The 16,333-nt window shown below is 31.1% G+C and overlaps 2 protein-coding genes across 3 annotated transcripts; one reads left to right on the forward strand and one right to left on the reverse strand.

Annotated features, from left to right (window-relative positions):
* Window positions 1-869: 869 nt before the first annotated feature.
* Window positions 870-7,331, forward strand: LOC105149470 (actin-binding protein IPP). Its single transcript, XM_011061909.2, has 7 exons — window positions 870-1,391; window positions 2,120-2,645; window positions 2,786-2,951; window positions 3,071-3,417; window positions 3,732-4,078; window positions 4,230-4,450; window positions 4,594-7,331. Exons 1-7 carry the CDS (start codon window positions 1,331-1,333, stop codon window positions 4,828-4,830), a joined length of 1,905 nt encoding a protein of 634 aa, XP_011060211.1. The 5' UTR covers window positions 870-1,330; the 3' UTR covers window positions 4,831-7,331.
* Window positions 7,332-7,364: 33 nt separating this feature from the next.
* On the reverse strand, window positions 7,365-15,533 carry Sf3b1 (splicing factor 3B subunit 1). 2 transcript variants are annotated; one of them, XR_015545125.1, is made up of 20 exons: window positions 15,392-15,533; window positions 14,715-14,893; window positions 14,356-14,530; window positions 14,125-14,204; window positions 13,816-13,983; window positions 13,196-13,412; window positions 12,566-12,970; window positions 11,848-12,311; window positions 11,399-11,756; window positions 11,003-11,295; window positions 10,756-10,881; window positions 10,428-10,649; window positions 10,173-10,355; window positions 9,858-10,046; window positions 9,516-9,691; window positions 9,138-9,410; window positions 8,714-8,930; window positions 8,438-8,625; window positions 8,124-8,277; window positions 7,365-8,053 (listed from the first exon to the last, which is right to left on the reverse strand). XR_015545125.1 is itself a non-coding variant. In XM_011061911.2 (19 exons), the coding sequence occupies exons 1-18, from the start codon at window positions 15,417-15,419 to the stop codon at window positions 8,467-8,469; spliced, it is 3,912 nt and encodes a 1,303-aa protein (XP_011060213.1). In that variant the 5' UTR covers window positions 15,420-15,533; the 3' UTR covers window positions 7,365-8,277; window positions 8,438-8,466. The 2 variants fall into 2 exon arrangements, 1 of the variants encoding a protein (XP_011060213.1); XM_011061911.2 differs by having other exon boundaries at window positions 7,365-8,277.
* Between the last annotated feature and the right edge of the window lie 800 nt (window positions 15,534-16,333).

Here is a 16,333-nt window from a genome sequence, read left to right on the forward strand (position 1 = left end):
AATGCTTTCTGAATATCTCAGAGTAGCTTATAATATAAATTACTTAACACACTACGCCGTCATTAACTAAAAAAAAAAAAAAAAATGAAATTTGGGACAAAATGCATTTTGAAAGTCTGTTTCTCATGTGTATAAATATGTAATATATATATATATATATAAAATACACACGCGCGCACGCACACACACACACACACACACACACACACACACACGCACACATATAAAATATTTAATAGTACGTTACGTTTTTGAAAACAGTTATTATCCTTTTTCTTTTGTGACAATCGACTTTTTTATCGAATGATTTAATAATTATATATTAATTATTATGTATATATATATATATATATATGTTATTATTTATATATAATTATTATTAAATTTGTATTACGTATTTATATAATTATGTGTATTTTGAATTAATTTTTCTTTAATTATCGTTATTTTTTAAATAATGAATCGCTTTCGCTATTTTTGTGCGTTTTGAAATTGAAAGGAGGAATCTGGACACCCTTCTTGTCCAAAATTCAGTGATCAATCGAGAGTACGTTTTAGAGATTCCGGTTGGTAGCATTTTTTTTCTTGGGAAGTAAATAAAAGAGATTAAGAGTACCGACGAGATTACTATTAAAGAGCTTCAACCCTGGACAAATTTTTGGCGGTATAAAAAGAGCCCCAATAATCCTAAGGTAATTGAAGAACATCAATATTATCGACAATTGATATAAATTTGCTATTATAATAAATATTTGACTCATACATTATTAAATTTATGATTATTTATTATACAAATGTTCCATAAATAAATATGTATACTTGTAAAGCTATAATATCCTACATATTGCAGAAAAATTATAATTTTTTCTCCGCAGTTATCATCTCTGTTGATAATCAAACTTTGACAGTGAAATCACAATTTTAAAGAAAAATCGAGTATTATTGAGTTCTAAATGCATAAATACGTCTACTAAACTAATAATCATAAAATTAGTGCAATATTATCAGTTTTTAACTTTTAATCACTTCAAGATTTACAAGGACGCGAACTCCCGTAAGGATGTCGATCTTTAATAGTATCTCATCAGTGTCAAGAGGATTAAATAGGGATCTTTTTTTTCTTCGTGGCTGCACTGACGTTCCCACCTCAACTAGCTTTGTCTATCTTCACGTACTTAAATAGGTTATCTGGCGTATGTCAAGCTTCTTGTCAACGAAATTTATTATTTAATCTGAACGAGTAGGAGTCGCGTCTTGCGACGTTTTCAGGAACGATCTGTCCGCGCGTACGGAATCAATCGACGAATCTGTCAAACATGCGGTGGTAGTGATGCGTTTAAAGGGGAAAAATAACATCAAATCGTTTTACAGAGTGCTTTCTCGTTTATGTCGTAAGTATTTCGCAAAATGATCCTTAGATAATTAAACCGCCTGATTGAATTATTAGAAGAATTTATTGATTATATATATACTAAATTATAAAATGTCTTAATTATTTTCTTTTAATTAAAATGGAAGTATTAAAAAGGTTGTAACTTTGATTTACTTAATTTTTTAAATATTATTTTAATATTTACATTTTAATAAATCCTTGAAGAATGATCAAGCCCAGTCCTTTTTATATATTATAGGTATATATTTGAAAATAATGCCCAACTTTTTATTACGAGTTATAATATTTATATTCGTAGAATAAGAATTAAGACAATAATGTTTGGAAAGGTTTCTAGTATTGAAGCTTGTATTAAATCTGTAATTATATATATTTTTATTAATATATATTGTAATATTTTATGTTACTCTATACATTTCTCAGAAAAGTCATTCACATAATATAAAACTTTTGATCAAATTAAAAATGTACCATTTATATATATGAATCAAAGTAATAAATTATGTTTGTATATTAAATTGTTATATTAATAAATTTTTTAATTTATTAAGATTATTGGAATCTTTAATCCTTATACTGTTTTATTTTTTACATGTGTAACAAATATTTTGAATTTTATATTCTTACAATATTATGTCAAAAAGCAAGCTTATTGTAGTGTTTGTCACTATTGTGTTATTGTCTATGCAAATTGGCATTATTTTTCTCATATTGAATTTTTTGTAGGATTTGTGGATAAAGGACATCTTGATGGTTTCATGGCGGATGGCATGGCACCAGCCTTGAAAAATGGCCACAATTCTGACATGGATTTTGCTAATCAATCGGTGAAGCAGTCGTCCGATGTATCCAGCGTCGTTTATGCAGTTGGTCACTATCCCCCAAAGCTTTTACACAATCTCAATGTACAGAGGCGGGAGAATAAGTTCAGCGATGTGGGATTAGTGGCGGGTGATAGAATCATCAGGGCACATAGATCAGTATTGGCTGCTGGTAGCGCCTACTTCAATGCCATGTTCACTGTCGGCCTGGTTGAGGAGCAACAGGAGCTCGTAGAGATCCATTCAATCTCTCCTCACATTCTCTCTCAGTTGGTGGACTTCATCTATAGTGGCAATGTAGACATCACGCAGGATAATGTACAGGAGTTATTTGCTGCGGCTGACATGTTAGAATTAGATGATGTAGTAGCTGGCTGTATCAATTATCTCAAACAGCAGCTGCACTATTCTAATGCCCTTGGAATTTACAGGTGAGAAGACTATAATTGTAAGAACTGAAATTAAAATATATTCTGAAAACAGATGAAAAAAAGATCCAATAAAAAGTCAATGCAACAGGAAAATTATAGAAAAATTATATGATGACATTTGTCATTGCTGTTAATTGCAGATTTGCAGAAGTACATAACAGACTAGATCTTTTGGAGACTGCCCTACGCTTTATAGAAGCCAATTTTCCTCAAGTCTGTCAAGAGGAGGAATTTTTGGACTTACCCAAAGAACATCTTGTTCAGTTTCTTAGTAGCGATTACATTCACATCGATACCGAATGTCAGGTTTGTTATTCCCAAAGAATTAAATAATCCAAGTGTATAATTGCAACTTTACATATTCGAAAAATATATTACATTTGACATGTAAAATGTGTCATAAACATATTTTTTACTTTTTACAGGTCTTCCAGGCCGCGTACAATTGGATCGTTCACGACATCCCCGCGCGGAGATGCTATGTATTTGAGATCCTCAGCCACGTACGCTTGCGACTGTGTTCATTAGCAAGGCTAGACCGTATTATCCTAGATTGCAAGGACGCGAGTTTAATCGTCGCGCTGCGATCTATACAAACGGATCTAGTCTCGAACAAAGGTTGCCTAGTGCCTCTTCACGCCCAGCCCCGGATCTGTGCCAGGAAGAACATTCTGGTAATCGGTGGATCCAAGCGGGAGCATTCTGCGGATAGCTGGGGCAGAACCGCTGAGAGTACTTATGAAAGCATCGAGAAATATGACATATTTACTGGGTACAATCTTCTGCAACATTTTTCTTTTTACAATTCTTGGCTGTTAAAATGAAATGCAATAAGTTTTTAGTTACTTGAAACCTTTTAGAACAAAAAGTTTGATTTAAGCATTGTTAATTGTTCTTTCTCGATAAAGTTTTCATATATTTCGTTTCTTTTTTTTTAGGAAAGCATCGTAAAATTATCAGATATCGGATATCCGGAAAGAATATAACATCGGGTATCCGATATCTTTTCTATAATCTTTCTTATTAAGTTTTGTTAGAGAACTAACAAAATCTGACTCTTTATTCAATAAATAAATATTTCTTTAGAGAATGGAGCGAAGTAGCTCCAATCAGTATAGGACGCATTCTACCTGGAGTAGCTCTATTGGACGGCAAAGTATATGTTATCGGTGGTGAATTGGAATCTTGCATTATCGCCAACTGTGAATGCTACGATCCTCGTGACAACGTGTGGACTCCCATCGCTTGTATGGAAGAACCTAGATGCGATTTCGGTCTTTGTGCCTTGGATAACAGTTTGTATGCATTCGGTGGATGGGTAGGCGAAGATATCGGCGGCTCCATCGAGATATATGATCCCATCAGCAATACGTGGACTCTCGAAGGCTATCTTCCGGAGCCACGGTTTAGTATGGGTGTTGTAGCGTACGAAGGTAATAATTCCAAATCTAAATCCAATAATATCGTAATTAATTATGATAGTTGCATAACAGTTAAATTTATAAACATCTTTTCTTTTCTTTAACGGCAAAAAAAATTTTTATTAAAAATTTATATTGTAACTTTTACAAATTTTCTCTATAGGATTAATTTACATTGTGGGTGGCTGTACCCATAATAGTCGACACCGTCAGGATGTGTTAAGCTACAATCCCGTAACCAGAGAATGGAACTACTTGGCTCCGATGCTCACACCACGCTCGCAAATGGGAATCACTATCCTCGATGGATACATGTATGTCGTTGGTGGTACCAGTAAGAATCAGGAGGTCTTGACATCGGTTGAAAGATATTCTTTCGAGAAGGTAATTTATTTTTAACTATCACTTATGTTTAGTAAGTACAGTATACACGTTTTTTCTATATTAATGATAATAAATAGATATTTATAAAATAGTATAATTTAATATAATCTTTACTGATCAACAAATTTGTTATGATGTTTCAGAACAAATGGAGCGCCGTCGCTCCCATGAGCATGGGCAGATTTTATCCGGCAGTTGCAGCGGCCGACAGTCAACTTTATGTTATAGGCGGCGATCAGTCGCAAGAGATAAACTTCTACCGCACGCAAATCACAATTTCTACCGTCGAATGTTACGATCCACACACGAATAAGTGGCACGAGTGCGCCTCTTTGCCATCAAGCAGAGGTGAAGCGACGGCGATTGTTACACCTTTCTGATTGCTATTTCGCAAAGATCTGTTTGCCGTTTGACGTATTGGTCATGCCTTTATACTTTATTTTTTTTTTTCGATGTCTGTGTCTGCTCTGCGTTGTCCATCTTTATCAAAAGCATTGTATCCATTAGCTAGATAGTCAGTCGCACTGCTAAAGAAATTGTAGCTTTATAATTTCTAAATATTCCAACGGCATTTTCAAAATATTTATCTAGAAAAACGTGATATACTTTGAAAAATTGTATATTCTCATTGGAGAAGATTACTTATTATTTCTTATAGATATACGGTGTAATCACTAACCGATAGGAACTAACAGGTTGAAGAACCTAAAAAAAGAGATTGAAGAAAATATAACGAATGAATCTTGATGTATCCAGGATGAAACAGTCTAAATTTAAGAAACTCGATATACAATTTAATTTAGTTGGATAAAGAATTTCTCACACACGCAGCACGCGCGCGCGCGACACGCGCACACACACACACACACACACAATTTGAGTTTTTAAAATTAAATATCTTTAATTCTAATCTTGAATTCGAGTCATATAGAATATGAAATCCAAAATTACAATCCAAATTGTGAAGCCAAATCTAAAATATAATTCAATTAAAGTTTCCAGAATTTTAAAATTCACTGGAAATTCCAAGATTACGGAGAATCTATGATATATGTTATATTTGCGTTTTTATTTTGTCGCGTGAATAGGCAAATGAATTAGACAAGATGATTATTATTCGGAACTGTAGATCAGATCTAATGTATTTTTTCTATTATTTATTTATCAAATTATAATATGCAACTGATTTGAAAAAAAAAACGAATATTGATAATGTACGGTGTGCAGAAATATTTGAATACTTTTATTAATTAACAAGTATTAACTATATTTTATTAATTACGAGTATTAAAATTATGTATGCTAGGAAGAACTGAGCCTCTTGATATAATATAGTCATATACCAAAGTTATCGTAATTTTAATCGTATCGCTACAAGTTAATAAATTCGTTGAGCGATGTGTGTAAGGGACTGTATAAGATGATTCCAAAGATATTTATCTTTGGAGCATAAGGGTCTAAGTCTTCAAAAGTAAAAAAATTATAGAATCAAAGAGATTTCAGTCTAAACACAAAATTGAAATATGTAGTACATAAATATTAGATCTTAAAATTCAAAGAATAAAAGTATAAAATTAAATAATGCTTTAAAATTTTCAAATTGAGAGTCCAAAAGAATTAATCATCATTTAGAAATTGCAGTCTAAATCTAAAGAACATAAAAGCACGTCTCGAAATTCCATCAAAAAGTCTTGGAGCCTTTAACCCTTGTTAATATTTTGGAACTATACAGCCAAAAACCAGAGATTTCAGAGTACCTTATTGTAATAAAATAATGATGTTTCTTAATTAGCGTGTGTGCGGAGCAGCACGTCTAATGTTTTATAAAGTTTAAGGCCACATTTTATAAAAATAATCTAAGAATCGCGCGAAGAGTTGCCGCCGTTCTTTGTTAATTAGTCATCAATGTAACAATCCAATTTGTTTTCAAAGGTGTTCGGTGCTACATACATGAACATCCGTGAAATAATATTCGATTGTTCTTACATTTTTCAGTACAGGGTAAATATGGCGAGATGACCTTGTTAAACAATCTTATCAATTTTCTAATGAATAATTAAAATCTTCTAATGTGATGTAAATAATTAACTAAATTCTTGAACTTATATCTCAATTTTCTTTCTTCATTGTAAGATAAAAAGGAATAAGATAACCGCTTAATTTCATTTTACATATTTTTTTTATATATAAATTTGTAAATCCATAAGTTGCTACATCTATTGGCCTAAATGTTGTATAAATAAATACAAGAAACTTATTTATAACCCGTGCGGATTTTATATTTGTGAAAGTAATTGTGAATAGATTGTGTACAGGTATTTTAAAAGGTATTTTAAAGTCTGCATGATGACATATTTGTAATCCTATTGTATCTTAATCCTAGATATTGTAATCTTAATCCTAGATTTCTACAAAGTGATATTGAATTATTTCAAAAACAAAGATAATGAAACATTTGTAAGGAAAGAAGTTTATGTTTTCTCTAAGTTTGTAGATGATATTTAAAACGTCCACGAATTTATGAATTTATTTAGACATGAATAGAAAAGTCTAATAATATATTAATGAATCCAGTGAATCTAGCAATCTATGGATTTACGATTTTATATGGATGCGATAATATATGATGTAATATATGTATAAATGTATAAAATTAAAATTTTAAAATTAGAATTAGTTTTTATATTTTTAAATATTATACTCTTCATTCTTTTAATCTCTATTAGAAAAACTTTCCAGATAATTGAAACAATGGGCATCTCCAACATATTTATCCCTTTTAAGTAAAAGTCATTAAAAAAAAGTTAGAGAATATATAAAATGATAAATATACAATAATTTATGTATATTTGTGATCAACCAATAAAAACTGCTAAAGTAATTCGTGCCGATTCCTTTCAAATTTCAAAAATCCTTTTCAATGATAAGAAATCATTTATTTAGTTCCTACATGTAGTTTATTTTTTTTATAATTAATGTGAGTTTCTTAACAAAGAATACAAGGAAATCATTATTTACAATATGATCTTTTTTTATTTGATGATATTTGTGCTCATCATTCAAAAGCAATATTACGTTGTTGCTAAATAGTATTAGTACTCATAGAAATAGTGACTCACGAAATCTAATGTGTCAAAAATTTCCAAGAAATATTCAGATAAACTTATTTATATTATTTTACTAATATACAAGTTATTATAAAAATTTGTTTTTATATTTCTGCTTTATCTTCTCTCTCTCTCTCTCTCTCTCTCTCTCTCTCTTTTATGTTCTTTCATTATATTAAAAAAATTGTAATTTTTAAAATTGTTCACACAATTTCGTGAGTAACTACATCAAGTCATTACATTATAAATAACAAACTATCTCATCAAATGATAGAAATAATAAATTGCATTAGTAAATTACTCGAAGAGTGTCAATAATGAACTTTTCTGTTAAATAGCTTTACAGTTTAAATTAACAGAATTCAAAATTTAGAACAGTTTTTTTAAATAAATTGAGATCCTGAAGAGCATCCATAGTATTTAGAATTTGGAAAATCTAAGTCCCCTAAAAGTCTCTAAACATTGATAAAAATCCCAAAATCCTTGGAATTCAAAGCTGAAAAAATTTCAATTCCAATGAATCTAGAATTAAAAAATGATTACGATCTAAAATAATAGAATACAACCTGGCATGTTTTCATTATGTGTCGACATTTCCATGCCTTCAAGATCGAAAATAGAACAATACCTATACTTTAAATTAAATATAAGATAATACATCTTCTTTTTTTACTAGAAATTGGAAATGACGGTATGACACGTAGTTGTTCCAAACATATCCTGGAATATTAAATTCTTTTTATGCTCTAAATGCGAATTTCGAATTGCGTAAAAATTTAGAAAGAAAACTTCAAAATTCGTTGAAACTCATCTTTATAAACTCATCTTTATAACGATGAATTTTTAATACGGATATTTATACTTATAGATATATAAGAACCTTAGAATTGTCTTATTGCTGCAAGTTCTCTACAATACGTAATCCAATTCATATCTGATATATTGGTTCTTTGGATCGTTCATGATGCGAGGATAACCAGCCACGAGAGCATCCTGTCCGCCGATATAAAGAGAATTGTATATCTTCCAATAAACGTCACGAACTTTACGGGCTGGATGGAACAAACCCTGTAATTCAAAAAAGCAAATGCATACATTTAATATTTGTTGATAGCTAGAAAATACGTGCGCTTACGCAATTAAAATAATCACGTACTTGTAGTGTATACTGCAAAATTTTGATCGGTCCAAGCGCAACGCGCAATCCATCTACGGCATCCATAAACGCTTGAACTAAATGCGGCGAGGTCTCGAAAACATTCGGCCATACGTGATTCAATAAATGTATTAATGCATCTTCGCAACCAAATCCGTAAACACCTAATGCCATGTGCTTAATTGCAGCACAGGCGGTCTGTCTATGTACTAAATCTCTGGTAAATCATGAAAGAAAAGAAAAAATTGATCAGAAATAATTTAATAGAAACTAAACAAACTTCAAAGTTTGTTTAGTTTCTATTAAATTATTTCTGATCAATTTTTTCTTTTCTTTCATGATGAATAGAAAAGTTTTTTTAATAAAGAAAGAATAAAATATATAATCGTAACAATAGAATTAATGTAATATTTGGGGATCTTACCTGTCCATAAGTGCATCTTCTAGCAATGGACTGACAGCGTAAATATAATCTTTACCCATTTCGCCGATATATTCGAACAAGAATGATAAGGATTTCAATACTCCGTTTTGCACGTTTAGTTCGGGTACTCTGTATTCATTCATTAACGCAGGTAGCACTGTAAAAGGGCTACAGGTTTCAGCAACGATGGCAATAGCGACTGTAGTACAAACACGATTCTGACGTTCCTGTACTTTCAAGTTGTTTAGAAGCGTTGCTAAGACATCATGTGGTCTGTTTGAAAAAGATGAAAGAATATTATACATAAATATTTACATATAAATATATAAAAAAACATCTATATATATATATATATATATAATTATTAATAAGACTTACCCAATAGCCTTGGCAATGTAGCCAAAAGTATTTACCGTCGCTCTTCTAATAGCTTTTTTATGAGCTTTCAGTAGTTCCAACAATTCGAAGCATATCCTCATCCATTCTCGAGCAGAAACATACTCGGGACCTCGATCTGCAATTCTACCCACAAGATCAATACAATTTTCTTGTACCTACAACAAAATTAATAACAAATTAAATTTGGCAGAGTTTGGTATATCAAAAGAATTCAAATACGCATTCAAGACATGAATGAATTTGATAATATTTTAAAAGAATTTCATTTTATCTAGTAAATAATTTATGTCAAATTGTATACAATATATATATAAATTTTACCTTTTCATGTCTATTTTTTAAGATCGGTGTAAGCCTTGGTAATAAATCTTTAATGGGTGGTGTCATCTTCGTCATTCCTATGACGTTAACAATGGCTTTTAACGCACCCAAAATGCTACCTAGTACTTCTGGATATTCCTCGCCTAAATATTCATACAGAACGACTCCTAAATGTCCCATCAATTTTTCCTAGAAATATCGCAGGTTTATATTAAATTTTATTTTTATTATCTTATTACATTCTTTATCTCTATATATTTATTAAATATTATGTTATATTAATTGAGAAATTGAAAAAATGCATTTCTTGCTTACCTCTTGACAAGTCTTCATAACTACTGCGATGCGCGAAATAAGATCTGCAGCTTGTTGTCTGACTTTTGCAGATTTGTTATTCAATCTCCACAATATTGTACCACATATTTGAGGAAGATATGCCTTTACTCTTTTACCCAATGTGTTCACAATAGTACCAAAACCATTTAACATAACGACGTCCTATAAATCAAACATTTGAATTATTTTATTAATCAATATAATTTATTAATTAATTAGATTCAAAAAATAAACCTCAGTAGTTTGTTCCTGGAAAGCGTATAAAATTCCATCAATAAGTTGCTCCTCTAGACGTGAATCGACATCCGCTGCTCCTAAGTTGCCCATTATCTTCTCAATTGTTTCCATCACCATTTTTCTATATTGTTCATTTTCGTCCTTTAAATCATCCACTACTCTGTTAATAATCTCTGATGCGCCCACTTTATTAGCTATTTCTACTGTTGTGTCCACAAGCTGTAATTTCAATTATTATTATAATTTTTATATTATTTATAATTTTATATTTATTTTGTTACGTACGTAATTACAAATTTATTTTTGAAATTATCAAAATAATTACCTGTCTGTAATTTCTACGATCCAGTGCCATACGATGATTCCAGAAATGTTTAAAGAAGTGAGGTAAGATTTCATCCTTTATGTATTGAGCTTCCACACCATCTGTCGCACAACATTGTTTAACTACCTATTTTTAAAAACACAATTTATACAGAATGTTAGAAAAAATACTCAATGTAATCGAGTATAATTAATTCATAAACTATAGTATTATAATATTATATTTATAACGCTAAATAAAACCTTACCTTCAATACAATTTTTTTCATTTCTTCATCAGGAGATTGGAATTCACGTATAAGGATTAACATTACTTCCCTAGTATAGTAATTAGCGTATTCTGCATCCATCAAAGGAATAAGATAACCAATAGCTTTTAGAAACGCTGCTAAACCTTTTCCTCTATGTGTACGAATGCCTTTCCATAGTGGTTTTAGTACAGAATCGAAGCTTTCGATACCATATGGTGTTGCTGCTTCAGCTAGCGCAGCAATGGCTAACGCAGTAATGGTCCGTACCTTTTGTTGCTCATCCACTAAACCTGTAATATTTCATGCCGTGTTTATTTTTCCAAAAAATAAATAAATATAATTAAAATATATGGAAACAAAATAATATGTTATATGCATTAACTTCATATTTACCATGCTCTATAATTTCCACCAAGCTCTTCAAATGTGGTAAAATAGCGCAACCCATCAAGATAGCTATTTGTTGTACGATCTTGATACCAGTATGTCGTGCTTGCCAGGACTTCTTGCTGCGGCAAACAGCTTTTAAGAATGGCAGAAGCGAAGGGATTCCGAGGGCGGAAGCAACAACCGCGAATGCTCTTGCTGTCGTATTGCGCACGTATTCATCGATGTTATCAATATCTGGTCTCATTGTGGAAATCATTGTAGCCAATCCTGCAGCTTTTGCTAAATTAGAAATAATCTCTCTGCCTTCGACACGAGCATAATAATCTTCGTCGATCAGCAGAGGCTCGATAACAACTAAAATCTAAACAGACAGCAATTAAAATAAAAACGAAGTAAAATAAATAGAATGTAAAATAACAGATAATTGTTGACGCAAAAACAAAAATAATTACCTTATGTACATACGGTCGCACCAAATCGTCCAATTTATAGAGAATACGGTCAATCACTTTGACCAGTAAATGACGTTCCTGATCCTCAAGGGTAGGTGACATGAGAAGTGGCAAGATTTGATTGAATAACGGTCCAGCGCCGAATTCTCTTGCCTTATCGGTGATTTGTCTCAAAGCGGCTTTACGCATCGGAGGAGTTCCATTTTTTATTTTTAAAAGCAGTTTCATGATTTTTCTTTCTTTTTGCTCTTCAGGACTTAACGTTTCCTCGTCCACATCGACAAGCAGTTTATCGAAATATTGAGCATCTTCCGGCTTCATAAATGGCAAATTGCCCTTCGGTTGATTATCCACATATTTAGCGCTCTTATCTTCCGTTTGAATGAAGAAACCCTGAGGTGTACCAGCGATAGGCGTAGGCGTTGCAGTGAGCTTTCTAGCGGGTGTGCGAATAGGTATATATCCTGAAAAAGTACAATTATGCACACATATTTAAATATCAAATATTCAATTTTCCTATTTCTTTCATAAAATAATTTCGATAATTGTTGTTGTAAAGATTCTCCAAGATTTTTAGACATTTTAGAAGCTTCAACTTTTTACTTCCTTTAAAACCAAAAATTATATTTTTTCAAAATATTAAATAATACAGACAAAAATATTAGAAAAATATTAGAAAAATATTAGAAAAATACTAATTCTATTCTTCTCCTTTTACCTGCTGGAGGCTGTAAAATTTTGTATCCAGGAGGAAATAGAGCGTCCAATTCGTCATCAGACAAGGGTCTATTTCGTTCATCTATCTCGCGTTCCCAACGATATGCTTGCAGTTGTTCAGGCGTCATAGACATCAAATGTCCTGGGGTTGGAGTAGCCAAACCCATCGCCTTGGGTCCTGTCGGCGTGACGGCACTTGGAGTCAGTATTGTTGCCTGATGGGGCGTTGCAAGAGGTGTTGCTGGAGTTTGTGGTGTCATTGAGCCTGGCGTTTGATTCGATGGCGTTTCATCCCACCGACTTCGTCTTTTGCTCGCCGAAGGTGTCGGAGTTTCCTGTATTAAGTCCCCAGCAACACGATCAGTTCTTGGAGTCTCCGCCCAACCGCTGTTGTGTCCAGGTGTTTCTAAAATAAAATAAAATTAATATTTATATTATTTTTGTATTATGCATATATTTATATAATTATAGATGTACTTAATATATTAATAATTATATAATTGGATGTATTTATATTTTAAATTTCTTGATTACATGAAATTTGTATAATAAAAATTAGTACCGTTATTCTCGCAATTATATTTGCAATTATTTTTATAGTTATTTATAGTAAAATAATATAATTCAATACCTCTTTCAGTTTTTGGAGTTTCATCCCAACGGTTTCTTCGACTTGTAACAGCCTTTTCATGAGAAGGTGTTTCTCTGCCTGGAGTCGCAGCTCCTGGCGTTGCATGTGCTGGTGTAGCATCCCACATTCTTGTACTGACTCCAGGAGTAGCTCCAGGAGTCTCTGCTCCTTTGCCATGACCAGGAGTTTCGTCCCACCTAATAGCAGCTGGTGTTACCTGCAACAATTATAAAAAAATGTTTATAATTAAAGAAAATTAAATTTAGATATCACTTTAGTATTAAAATGTTATATTAAATTAAGTGAATGTTCGCAAGTATAATAAAATAGAAGTGAATAAGAAAATAAAATCATTAAATGTGTGTGTGTGTGTGAGAGAGATAAAATTTATAAAACATAATAACTATGTTCGAAAAGCGTGCTATTACGTCATTTTATTTTCGTTTGTCTTTCATTTCTAATCAATAACAATAAAGATAAAATGAAATTAGCACTAAGAAGTAGCGCACTCTTTAAATGCAACCAATGTCGATATGTTTTCTTAAAGATATTTTAAATTTTAAACAGTAAATTTAAATAAAAGAAATTAAGGCATTATAAGAATAACATGGCAAACATACATCCGCATTATCCCAAGAAGTAGGTGTTGCTGAAGCACCAGATAATTTTTTCTGCACTGGAGTATCATCAGTTTGATCCCAACGACCTCTTTTTTTGGGAGCTGGTTTAGGCTCGCCGTTAGCTTTCAAAGTGCCATCCTTTGCTTTTTCTGCTAATCTTTTTCTCAGCTGTATGAAAATGCAAAATATATTAAAATGCTTTTATCATTAAAAATATATTTAATCTTTATGTATTTATCTTTCAAATATTTCTTATATTTTTTATGTATACATTATATTCAGTAAATATAATATTAAAATTTAACATACCTCTGTCTCTTCACCTTTGAGCATCTGTTCCCGCATAATTTCAGTATATGTTCTGGAACCAATGTCAGGGGTTTTACCACCTGTAATTAAAAGAAATTGATTATAATTTTTAAGTTAACAACTTGAATAAACAAAACATACGCATAATAATTTAATGTTTTTGATAATTAATAGTTTTGTTTATTTCATTACTGCAGCTAATTTAAAATTCAAATTAAAAATTATAACAACCTTCAGCGAAAGGATCAACACGTTCGGGAGAAATGATCATTCTACGTCTTTTCTGTCTATATTCATCCTCCCTATCAGCTATGGTAGGTCGTCGTCTATCCGCAAACGGATCATAATCCTTCTCTTCTCTATCAATTAAGGTGGGTAATCGTTTGTCCGCAAACGGATCATAATCCTATAAAAATTACAAAAAAGTCTAAATTAATCTCAAAAGTTTGATCCTATATAAATTTTATAAACTATATTTTGTAATATAAATTTTAATTTAAAAAAAAATGAATAAAAAATAATATTGTTAATAGTGAAAATTGTTAATTAAAAACTATGAATATATTTCAAAATACATTATAATAATATACCTCAATTTCATCATTTGTTGCAATTGATGTAACATAACCATCAAATTTATTGTTGCTACTGTCATATATATCCTGATCATAAAAACCAGTTTTTCCCAAAGCAACTTGCTCCTTCTCAGATGCTGCACTCAATAGCTCCTTCTTCTTTGATTGTATCTCTCTTATCTGCGCCTCGATGTCTGTAATACAGTTTAATGCAAAAACATCATAAATTGTACATTATTAAAATGTAGTAAAATGTAATAAGAATAAAAATATGTAATCATAAGTAAAAATACATAGATTCAAGTAAGATAAGATGTCATAAGTGATGTCAATAAAATGAAAAATGATATAAAACATGTATGCAAAAAATACGACATGTGTGCGAATGCACGGTCACGATGCAAAGTCGCTTGTTCGATTGATCATTCAGTAATTTAAACCGCTGATACTCCGTATCTCGAAAATATTCGACGTTCAATCTAAAGTGCAAAGAATCCTTTCAATATCACATTAATTGTAATAATAATAATTCACTAACAGTTATTGTTTATATACTGTTAAAAATACAATCGTCATTGAGCAGAGCAAAACGATCGACACTCTCTCTCATTTTCAGCTGATACTTATTTCACACTAAAGTTTGCGCGAACGTCGTTAATTAACGAAAGTCAATAATAAGCAAAGAAGAATACCTTTATGCGTTCTCGGAATCGAGTCCATCGCGATAAAGTTTCCAGAAGCGACGGACACGGCGAAATCAGGCGAAACACCTGGACACGCCGAATCTAGCGAACGTCAGATTGCTGTTGACAAGATGACGCACTGAACAGCACTGAATCTGCTGACGCATGTGCTGCACTCAATCGGCGGTTGAAGTTATTTAATTAGCAATTGCGCGGCAAAATTATGAATTCGAAATTGTTAAATGTTTTTTTTATATTTAATTGAATATTTAAAGGATTTTTAAATACTTTTATGTGAAAACAAATAAATTTAAACCCAGTAATATTTAAATCCTACTATAGATTCAAAATTTTAGAAGCCTCAGCCTCTTTTTTTACTTTTCATTTACGCATTTTGATTTTACAATTTTTTAATTTTATTACTATAAAATGATATAATATCTATATACATATAACATTTAATGTAAATACAATATTTTATTTAATATATATATATATATATATATATATATATATATATATATATAAAATTAATTTCAATTGACAGGGAAGAGAATTATTATACATTAGTTTTATAATTTATTAATTTTATCTCAAATAAAACATAAAATAAAACGATATTTTTAATAAAAGTTTAATATATATTGGATGTACAAGTATGATTTTATATAGATTTTCAATAGATGGCGACAGTCATACTGCTGGTATTTATTGAAGTTGACAATACATATTTGATATTCATATGACCGGACAAAACCTCCGGTTGTAAAAATTATCATTTTAAATTGTTTGTATTTCGTATGAAGAGTTTTGAAGTGCAAATAAAAAGGTTTGTGAGTCATTCTATTAATTACAATTAATCATTCTTTTTTGGACCATGTATTTGATCGAAATAATTAACCGGATCTAAATTCAACAAAGTTTATACGGAGTTGTTTGTATTTCGTATAA

This window comes from Acromyrmex echinatior, chromosome 5 (assembly GCF_024713525.1).
Source record: "Acromyrmex echinatior isolate Ae372 chromosome 5, ASM2471352v2, whole genome shotgun sequence".
Taxonomy (NCBI): Eukaryota; Metazoa; Arthropoda; class Insecta; order Hymenoptera; family Formicidae; genus Acromyrmex; species Acromyrmex echinatior.